The sequence below is a fragment of the Ambystoma mexicanum genome, chromosome 4p, assembly GCF_040938575.1.
Source record: "Ambystoma mexicanum isolate Mex_15411 chromosome 4p, UKY_AmexF1_1, whole genome shotgun sequence".
NCBI classification, from domain to species: domain Eukaryota; kingdom Metazoa; phylum Chordata; class Amphibia; order Caudata; family Ambystomatidae; genus Ambystoma; species Ambystoma mexicanum.
In genome coordinates, this window is record NC_090927.1 from 134,004,420 (window position 1) to 134,015,693 (window position 11,274).

Genomic DNA, 11,274 nt, shown 5'->3' on the forward strand with positions numbered 1-11,274 from the left:
GCAAATCGAGGCTATTTTGTCTAGCGGTCTGGGCAGTTTGGTTATGCAACAACCATATCGGGTTTACAAAGCAAAGGCACTCACCTCTAGCCTTTGACTAGGCATGATGGACGAGTAGGAAATAGTGTGCTGGGTAAATGTAGATAATTGAGGGAGCAAGTGACTTCATGCCAGTCTTGTAGCTTAAGTCATTACTACCCCAGGCACCCAGCAGCGTTTACCCAGTTGAGCCTTCCACTCGCTTTACTCAGTGGCCACAGTCCTATTTGTACAATTACGTTTTTATGATTTAAATAGTGATCCGTGCCTTACAGATTTTCTGGCAAAAACTGCAAAGATGGCCCAGAAGTCTCTTCTCAGTGGATGGATTCCGAAGTGGCCGTGTTTGTTCTGTTGTCAATTGAAAGGTTTTCCAAAAAGAAAAAACAGTGGTACAAAGAGAGAATCATGCCCCAACACTCAACAAAAACCTTTAAGCATTTGCCACATTTTTGACAGATGGCCACTTACCGTCCCAATTAGTTGAGGGGGATATGTAATTCTGTGGGATTTTGAATGACAGAAGTTATGAATATCAGGGGTGCATTGCAAATGAAGCATATAATCATGTATTATGAGGTGTTTTGTGTGAAATTGTGGCAGAGGGCCTGTGTAACGTCATTATTCCAAGATGGCTGCCGCTATAATTTATGAATCAGAATTTCAGTGTGATCCTAACAAACGTTTTCCAAGGACCTTCTTTTAATTCACCATAAAAACCTTATAAAGAAGGTATTTAAAATAATGTTATATCCCTTATTGTTTACAATCTTCTGTTTGCAGTTTGTCTATTTTGTTATAGGTTCTGTTAATTGACAAGAAAATTATTTAAGAGCAGTTGAAGCCAGTAAAATCAAGGTTTTCAAAATGTCGATACCTCCAGATATCGAAAGATATTTGGTAGAACTTCCACCACCAGCCAAGAAAATCAAACGGATGACAGACTTTTCCTTGAGCATCTTATGCCAACAAAGAAAGAAAGAAATCTCCCCTGGTTGATCCAAAATGTTATGAAGAGAGCCAAGTGGAACAAAAACGAATACTTGAACATAAGTCTACGATTAGGTAACTTAGCACCTGAAGAACTGAAAAATGAAAAAGCACCACGGCATTCGGAATGCTGCAAGCAATGCATTCATAAGGCAAACATGGATTGAAGCAAAAGATTGCATGGAGAGCATGTATGTGAGGCAAAGCAGTCCATCACCAGCCATGAAGAGGAGGCAGAAGTAGAACGAAGCTACACTACAAGATCAAAAATACTTTATGTACAACAGAAATACATACTTGTTTGGCAAAAAAAAAAAAAAAAAAAACAAGAAATCTATTATATTTGATAGCAACTGATTCCGCAGGCATCTGTTGGAAGAGAGCAGTAGAAATGTCTAACAATGACACATTAAAGATTCGTCTTAGCAATTGTACATATCCTGTGGACCCTCACGCAAGAGAATCTACATATCACGAGCTATATTGGAACACACATGTAGTGAATGCCTTACAACACAAGCCTACACTAAGTGGAAGGTTGCAGCCAAATTCACTGTCTTACGAAGCAACAAACTGAATTTCTATCCAATGATTTTCACATTGAAGGCAATTTAACAATGGGAGGAATTGAAAAAGCAGCTAAGAATGGTTTAGAGGCACAGATGAAAACAAATCAAAAGGTTTCAATGAAGAAGAGCCTGAATGTATTGGCATTATTTTTAGTAATCACAAAAGGGTAAATGAACCACAACAAGTCTCTCTGAAAGTAACAGCAGAAGAAGAATTTGAAGATATTGAGAAAAATATGAGAACCCTTCTTAAAGCAGCTACAATTTTACGGAGAGCAGTACTACGTTGTGAAAAATGGAAATTCACTAGAGGTTCTGAAGAAATGAAAATGGCAGATGTAAAAAAATTTTTTTAAATTAACAAAAAAACTACTTCCTTTGGAACAAGTGATGCTATCAAGTACAGATGGATATGAAAAGTAATACAGAAAGGAAGCAAGGCAACAAGCACACATACACAGCTCACATTCATGAAGAAGTTGGAGAAAACAACTGCTGTCACCCCAGAATCAAAAACAAAAGACAATTGAAACATTGAATATTGGCCTTTACAAGCCTGTTTTAAAATTAGCTATGGCAAGAAAAAAAAAACAAAAAAAAAAAGACTGGTCAAAAGACTGGATGCTTAGACCAGGGGAACTACATACAATAATGGCAATGCTTCAAGCTACTGGTTCCTTCTTGGATGGTACATGCATTGAGGCCACCTTAACCGTACTTTATGATGTGACTGTTGTGTCGAAGATTCTATCACTGAAGTCTGTAAGGAGAGCGGTTGAAACACACACGTCACTAAGGCTTGCACATTTCAAATGCATCATCAATACATTTTACTAAGAGCATGTTGGAATCAAGGAGAGGATGGAATCTGAGCTTAAGAAGTTACTTAAATGTTTACAAGCGGGTGAGTCCCAAGAAACAAATCAGACCATAATCGCAGTGGGACAGGTCTGACAAATGTGAATGCAACTGCCAAAATGGAATCATTTGAGGCTAAAGAATCTCAAGAAAAAAAGTTGCTCTTCAGTGCATTCATATGGGGCACACAATGCTTTTATTTATCAGATCCGTCTGAACTGCAAACTGGGATTTACACCTTGCATTGTTCAAGTACTTTTTCGCCCTTGATTTGATAAACTACGCAAGTATGATAGCATGGTACTTAGCAGAAATGAAACAGCTTGGAAGTAAACACCTGAACTTGTGGAGTGAGTTTAAGAAAGGCAATTGGATAGCAAGGAAGACAAACGTACCCTTTTGTGCTTTAGGTTCAGATGAAGCTCTAGAACATCAAAATAGGGCAATTAAAGTACTTGGTTATGTGGTTATTATTACTCAAAAGAAACAGGCCCTAGCAAGATTCTTTTTATCCTCTCCTGAGCTTAAAGGCTATATACAGAAGAACAAAACAATTGTAGGAATCAAAGATTACAAACCGTCAAAACCTCACCACCTAACAGAATCCAAAAGCAACACGCCAAAAGGAAGAAGATCAACAGATTTGCAACTCGCTCATAACATTGACTAATCCTGTGAATTATGATGGAAAAGAACTCAACAACATGTCGACAATGGCAGTTATTGATGAAAAGGATTCACAAGGATATTTCAAGAATGACCGAAAAAGGTTGCCAAATGTACAACAGCTTTAAAGAAGACAGGATTGAAGACAATTGTAGACTCTGGGCACCAATGAAGAAACAGAACATTCAAATGTGTAAATGTGCATACAAAGTTAAGACAAAACTATCAGACACCATAGTGCAGTTGAAAGTAGATTGTTCTTTGTTCACACATTTGCTGATTCCTTCACTAAGTCGAAATGACACTGATCTACAGGAATGCTTGAGTAATTACAATTCTCTGCAGTACCTCTTTCAATGTTCAACTTAGATTGTACAATTTTAGCTGCAAACAAAAGCAAGCTGATGAAGATACTGGAAAATGAACAACATACAGAGGTTTCTAACAACATGACCAAGGTCTCTTAATTTTTTACCGAGGACTGATTATCTGTACCAGAGCAAACATGTTCAGGAGCTGTCCTTGACGGAATGGCAGAATTGCAAGCACGACAGAAACCGTCATATGTGACCTGACCTTGCAATTGAATTCAACAAGAAAATAGAGCCTTATCTGCTCAAACTCATTTAGAATTTGATACCCAACTAGGAAATTCACTCAAGAACTCCATGTGAAGGAAAAGAGCAGGAAAAGCAACACCTGTTGAGTAAAGAAAATAAGGGTTTTAAAAAGAAAAGAAATCACAGATTCTACAAATATTGTAAGTTTTTCCATAAGAACCCTGCTGTCACATTATAAAACTAAACACGAGTTAACAGATTACCTCTCAAATAAGGCAATTCTGCATGCACAGAAGATAAAAAGAAGCCTGGTGCCAATTGAAGAAATTAAGCCAAGTCATCAGATGGAAAGGATGTTGGAGATATTGAAAGCACACGAGGCAGACAAAAAGAATTCTTCACTCCCTTTATGTATCACGTCATCATGCTACTATTCACCACATTTTTTCACCCGATACCAACGTTTCTGTCCTTTCGGTGTGGTGGTGCCTGTTTTTACCATCTGGCAGTATGTTTGTCACAAGAGTTGGAACGAATAGAAGATTTATAGATCTCAAACTTGTGTGCTCCTCCTTAGGGCTATAAGTGCAGGCATTACTAGTCATTAGTACCCGGCGAGAGACAATCAGAATGCAACAAGGATTCTGATTGGCTCTCGCCGGGTCATTACCCGGCCGAGAATCCTTCGATTCTCGGCCAGGATTCCAGACGTCTTGTCCTCGGCGGGTGCATGGCAGCCCCTCAAACAATGAGGAGGCTCGAAGCGGGGCCATCCCCGCTCCGAGCCTCCCCACGACTGAGAGGCTGCCTTCGCCCCCCGCCAGGGACTTGGGTAAGCTTTTTCTTTTTCCTTCCCTCCCTCCCTCCTCTCTACCCCACTTACCTTTTTGCTCCTGCGTCCACGCTGGGCAACGATAGCAGGCTCCAGCAGTGTGGAGACTCGGAGCGGGCCATCCCCGCTCCGCACCTCCACACGGCTGGAGGCTTCCATCGTCCCCCAGTGGGGACGCAGGTATGTTTTTTAATTTTTCTTTCCCTCCCTCCCTTCCACCCTCCTAACCCCACTTACCTTACGCTTCTTTTTTTTTTTTTCTCGGGAGCAGACGCGCTCCCGATGGCCGCCATGGAAAGGGAAAGCAGACTCCGTTTTCCCTTTCCCGGCGGCCATTTTTATTTTTTCTGTTTCGAAACGCGGTGAAACAGAAAAAAAAAATGCCATTAGCACCACGATCCAACGGGCCGCGGTGCTAATGGCAATAAGACCCTCGGCGGATGGCCAATACCGCCGCAGGTAATGCCCCGGGCATTACCTGGGGCGGTATTGGCCCGCCGCCTCGGGTCTTATTGCCACATTCATGCTCTTTCAGGGTGTGATGTTACTGGGTGCTTTAACAAGAAAGGAAAGCAATCTTTCTGGAAAGTTTTCAAGACTTCAGGAAAAGAAATCCTTGAAGCTTTGAGGAGACTTGGATGCTCAGGAGAATTTAAGAAGGGGGATGAACGATTGACAGAGAGATTCATTTGTCAAGTCTACTCCCCAGGAACAAGGACTCGACATTGGTGGATATACACAAAAAAATGTTTAAAAAAGGAAGTGAAAATCTTCCGCTTACAAGACCTTCCCTAATACCCTAAATCTTAAGGAATCAACAGGTGATGGAATGGCAATGCGCCACTCAAAAAACACCTGAACCTCCCAGAGCCATCACAATTTGGGTAGAAGGCAGATGATCAATATTCTACCATGTGTACCAGAATCAATCATACAGCTGTTACGGTGTGCATGCGTCAAAGGACAGTGTGCCGTGATTTACAAATGCCGAGCACAGTCACTCAGGTGCGCACAATTAAGTGTGGTGGTGACGAAGAGCTCTGTAATAACGATTTTGTAGATGATGATGATAACTCTGGGACTCAAGAGATGAACTATTAAACCTTAATTTCCCCTCTTCAAATGGAAATAGCTATTCTAGTTTTAATAAATAGTACATATGTCAACAAGAAAGTTGCAAATAATTTCAAAAACGTTATAATTTAGTGCGCACACAGCCAAAAGGCCTGTGATGAAGTACCAAAAACACACAAGATAATATCTTAGAAACTGTAAAAGACATTTAAAAATTCCTTATATAACCTTTTCTATTACTCTGATCGTGTTCAACAACAAAAAACCTACTTAGCAAATGTTTTATAGAACTGCCCTAAAAGCAATTCAGCCTAAAATCAAAATTAGTAGCCATAACGGCAGTCCTCTTGGATTAATGACATCACACAGACCCTCTGTCACAAATGCAGACAAAACACCTGGCAGTACATGGTTGTATGCTTCATCATCAATGCATTCCCAGTAGGCATACCTTCCCTTCAGTCAAAATCCCATGGACTAGGTTATTGTAACTGATGCCCTCCGACTAAATCCCACACCTGCAGAAAAGAACAGCATTATAAGTACTACCCTATATGGACGAGTTACTTGTATTGCTTGAGCAAGCCACAAAGCTAGAAATGACAACAAATTGCTTCGCCACCATCGTAGGTAGCAGAAACAACCATCAACAGAATTTACCAGATCGGGCAAAACAAGGCTAGAACTACAAGTAACAAAATCAACAGGAGTCAACCTGCACAGACAGAACAGAAAGTCATCTGATGGGGGCCTGGGACTGCCTTTACTTGACTCTGTTCTACACAAACAATGCCCGCCAAATTATACTAGGATGGGCACTATCAAAACTCAACTTAAGAAATGGTGGTTTTCAAGTATCACTGATCCTCAACATCACTAAGCCGAGTTTCCTCTAATGCTGGACAACCATGACATTGGCTGGCAGATGCACGTATAGGTTTCCCAGATGTACCTCAAAATGACTAACAGATCAGATGAACACCACTCACAACAAAACTGTCTCTCTGTGACCGGAAAAAAAAAAAAAGAAACACATACACACACAAGGGCTTTACCCCCCTCATCTTTAACTTTCTCTTAGCCAGCTCAAATTGATCGCACACACCAGAGTTGTTTGTAAACACCTCACATTCACACACAGGTAAAACACAGCTACGAAGAACCCAGAGCTGCTATGAGGGGTCCTTCACCTCTTAAAAATATTGCACTGCTTCCAACAGCGGTTACATCCTGACTGGACTATTGCATCACCCTTTAGATTTGGCTCCAGTCAAAGTCCCTATCAAAAGATCAAAGCCTTTAGAAACATGCCGACGAACGGCCTGACCACATTACACCAGGGCTAAAATGTATCCATTGGTTCCCTACTAAAAGGATGTACCCAGTTCAAAAGTGGGACCCGTATCCAGAAGCAGTTCCATGGTAGAATGCATAGCTTACATTCGCAAAATCTTCCGGGCTTAACATCCAACCAAGAGTGTGAGATCAACTAAACAAAACTTTTTTTGGTTCACCCAATCAAATACAAGAAGATAAGGGGCAAATCCGTCTATGTACAGGGCTACTTGCTCTGCTTGCCCTTCTCATCTCAGAAGGGAAATCAGTTCAGAAAGCCACACAACACCTATTCTGCACTGCCTAGACTAGCCTTGCAAAGCAATTAATCACTTCCACCTCTAAAAGCTCATTCAGACACCCCAAGTTAGTGTTTTGTGTGTGCCACCCAGGACACCCTTTATTGCATCATAATATCGGCAGTGCTCCCAAAACCATTACATCCCTTCCCGCCTGCATCTTAGTTTTCCACGCACCATCTAATCGCCTGATATAGTACCACAGCAGGCATGGCCTTTGCTTTTATCTTCCTACAACATTTCAATGCGGTTGAAACGTAGCACCCAGCACTTACAGAAAAACTAAAATAAATGATGGAATGAATTGTTTTGAAAACATTTTTTGTGTAAGGTTTATTTACAACCGTCTCACCAGTGCTCCAAATAAAATCTGGAAGTGGGAGTATTTTTTTAAAGTTGGGAGTAAAATGTTTTTTTATGGAGTAAACATGCAAGCCCAATTCCCAATGGGAGTATTTTATAAGCGAGTAAAAATATGTTTTAAATGGAAAACGATTTTTTTTTTTTTTATTATTTCTTTGCACATAGTTATTCATTCATCTTAAAAGATACATGATGTTTTCATCCGATCAGGCAGTAATAATAGAAGCTTCTTCCAGTGGCACTATGTGCACTATTGGTCAAAACATATCCATGGAGCCGAGTGGTTAGAAGGAATGGCACATGGTTCTACACGTCTGTTTCCTATTCGTTTTTGAGAGTATTTGAAGACACTATATTTATTTTTTTGGACTATTTGCCTATTTTTAGGGAGTAAATGTTGGCGATAAACCCTTCATCTGTTGGGCTGCACATCACAATAAAAATGTAAAAAGAATAGACTGGATCCAATGTGAGGACCAGAAACCAACTGGGCTGCTCTAAGGCACACCTTGCGTGCCATGACCAAAAGCCACCAAACTAAAGAACACACTGTAGCTACAAAGGTTAGATTCCAACATGCTGCGGTCTACAGTTTCCAGAATTCACTGGGACTATTGTCAAGTAAAAAGAGCATTTGATATTCCGTTACATTCACGCACCTGAGATTATTTCTACGAAGTCAGCACAATACCAGACAGGGAGCTTGCAACCTTGCAGAGAATGATGCATGGCCTCGGCAACAGAATATGACTTCAAGAGATGACTGCTCCTAACTAGGATTGTTGTCACCCTAAGCAATGTGTATTTTGTTGCATGACGTAAATGTCATTCTTTTGCTGTTTGGAGGAGTCCTCTGGCACCTGTGGATACTGTCCAGGCAGAATCCCCAAGAGTCATTTCCCTTGCAGCTGCTGTTATGTAAAACAGATTATACAGCCAAGCTTCGCCTACCCTAGTCTAGGACTCACCATTCCCACACACGATAGCCAGCGACGAAAAGACGTAAGAAAGCAGAACACCCTTCTTTGATCAGTGTTTATAGGACTAGAGCATCTACCCTCCATGGATGATACCGCCGCTCCCCTTGGATGCACCCGACTATATCAGAAGCACCAGCGGGTGCCCTTCCAGGCAGCTGCCACCAACTACCCCGCCTGCACCTACCTTTAGTAGCAGCACCACAACTTAATAATAAAATTATTGTTGCCTTCCCATTATGTATAACACTGTTTTGTGCACACTCAGTCTTCCCCAAGAAAACATTGCTGTGCATCTCATTTTGTATTCCTGGCACTATTGTTTGATGCCACATAAATAGGAATTTGATGAGCAGAAGATAAAAGGGTATCTGAAATTCGCCTTGCAAGTGGTAGCTACCTCTATAGCAGAAGAACCCAGTGCACATGAGATGAACACTATAAACATTTGCCCATTATACTTTTCATTTATTTTACATGTGTTTGAATGCTCCTTTATGCACATTCCTAAACGCCCAGTTAACGTCACACAGATATAATGGATGGAACCAGTCGGCATGGGGAGACAAAAGTAGCTCCTGGTAGGTGTTGGTGTGAAGCTAGTCAGCCTCTTTTTACCCACAATAAAGAGCTACATAGCTCACAGCAATTTCAAAACTCTACGACTCCTTTAACCCTACTGAAGACACTCCAGAAGGTCTACTTCTGCTCCAATGACAACAATCCTTTGTGACCTCTTCTGACAGAACAGCCGAGTGCCCCACTACGTTAGTGGTCGCTGATCTGATCCCCTGGTGTCCCACACACCACCCCCAAACCTCAGTAAAGGATAATACCTGTGCTCTGGTGTGCGCACACCTGTTAACTACGTGCTCTCCTTGCAGCTCAATTGGGTGACCCCCTCCCCCCTTCCCTCTAATGCCATGACAACAAAGATAGCTCAACACCGCCCCCTGCTGGCCGCATTCGCAAGGGACGCCTTCTCGTGACAGCACTCCCGGTGTCGTTCAACAACAACAGTGTGAGACACTGTGCTCGCCCCACTGCCAGCACTCTCGGGATCACCCTTGGAAGAAAAAAAAAGTGGGTGCCCCTTGCATATACTGAAAGCAAAGTACCCGAGCAGACTGGCAGCAGTGGTGGAGCCATCACTAAGCTTCTGCCTGTGTGTGCCTTCTTCTGGAAGCAGCCCTACGGGGTGGTTCCAGTCAGCACCACTAGACTGTCCTCACTCGTGCTGGCAGCATTCTGGGGTGCCCCGTGTGCTTCCTTGACTACACACCCTGGAGCCCCCCCCACCACCCCTGGAAGCAGAGGAATAAGTTGGGTGTTTGTGTTGACAGCAGCTCTGGGACCTCCCTCTCTCGGGCATGGTGCACCATGGGGTGCTGACCCCTGCTGGCGAAAAGTCAGGGCAATTCCCTTACCGTCTTGGCGGCCTGCGCCCAGGTCCTGCCCTTTTTTTTGCGGCTGCCCTTGTCCCTCATGTCTACGTCTGGGCTTGAGCTGTCAGGGCAGTGTCTAGTTCCCATCAGAGAAACGGACCCTAGCTAAACGTCCTCCGGGGCGTCCTCCTCATCACGTGAGCTGTGCGTTACGTTCAGGCCCCCGTACGTCATCTGCTTACTTGAGACTACCTCCTCCAACAGGCACCATCTCGTGATCAGTGTGAGCGGACAGACGGGAGTTTGAGGGAGTGCTGTGGCTGAGAGAAAATTCTTCCGACAATGAGAAGGACAGTGACGCATTTGCGCAAACCAGTTTACATTTTGTGATAATGCGCTGACTGGCGGAATACAGGTGGCCCTATGTAGTCATAGGGTGACCAGATACGTACAAAAACATAAAGAACATGGGCAGCAACTGCCCCAATGCTTCCAGTCAGCAGTCTTTTTTGTATTCACATATTTATTAACATATTTGCAGTAAGATAACACAAACAAACACATAGGTCAGATACACAGCACAGCTCAAATAAATCACACCATCTCCAAAAACCTTCCGCAAATCCCTTAATACAAATTCATTTTCTTCTGCTTACAGAAAATAACTCTCCATGGACATTTTGTGCAAGTCCTCAATCCATTCCATGCTGACCTAAGTGTGATGGCGGATCCCTTAAGGGCGTGCACACGCGGCGGAGTGACGTTTCACTCCGCTCCGTGTGGTATTAATAAAGGGGGCGTTCCCATCTGCAGCAGAGCGACCAGGGAGCCCGAACTGTACGCATGTGTGCTGAGTGTCTCTGTGCAGTGGGGGGTTAACGGGGCTGGATGAGATCGGAGGCCCACAACAGTAGAAATGGGGACCAACAACCCGGGCACAGGTGGTGAATCTTTCTTTGTTTTCCGTTTCTGAATGCCGCAGAGACAGCGGTGCCCACATGGCTTGGCCACCATTTTGCCCTCATGTTCAGAAGGGTCGCGGCTCTGATACAGAGTGCCTGTGCACCCATCTGCATGCAATTCCTGGACTCCCTGATGGGGGAACAACCAATGCTGTATATTTATCACATTTGAAGTGTTTTACACACTTCCATCACTTCGAGTGTGAGGTGAGGAGCGGGGGGAGGCCTATTATCTTTGTTCTGATCCCCTGGACCCACCCAACTCAATTTTTGGAGCCACTAGTGTGGCAAGGAAGTTCCTTCTGTGCAATTCCTGCCTGATATGGACATTGATGAAAGGGGGTTACTGTGGTACATGCCTGGTG

General features: G+C 43.1%; 1 protein-coding gene across 1 annotated transcript in view; it reads right to left on the bottom strand.

The window, feature by feature from the left end:
* Nucleotides 1-10,097, bottom strand: part of ASXL2 (ASXL transcriptional regulator 2) — a 747,150-nt gene extending 737,053 nt beyond the window's left edge. Inside the window, exon 1 of the mRNA XM_069605568.1 lies at nucleotides 9,990-10,097. Coding sequence (XP_069461669.1) covers nucleotides 9,990-10,094 — 105 coding nt within the window. The 5' untranslated portion in view covers nucleotides 10,095-10,097. The remainder of the gene's footprint in view (nucleotides 1-9,989) is intronic.
* Nucleotides 10,098-11,274: the final 1,177 nt, after the last annotated feature.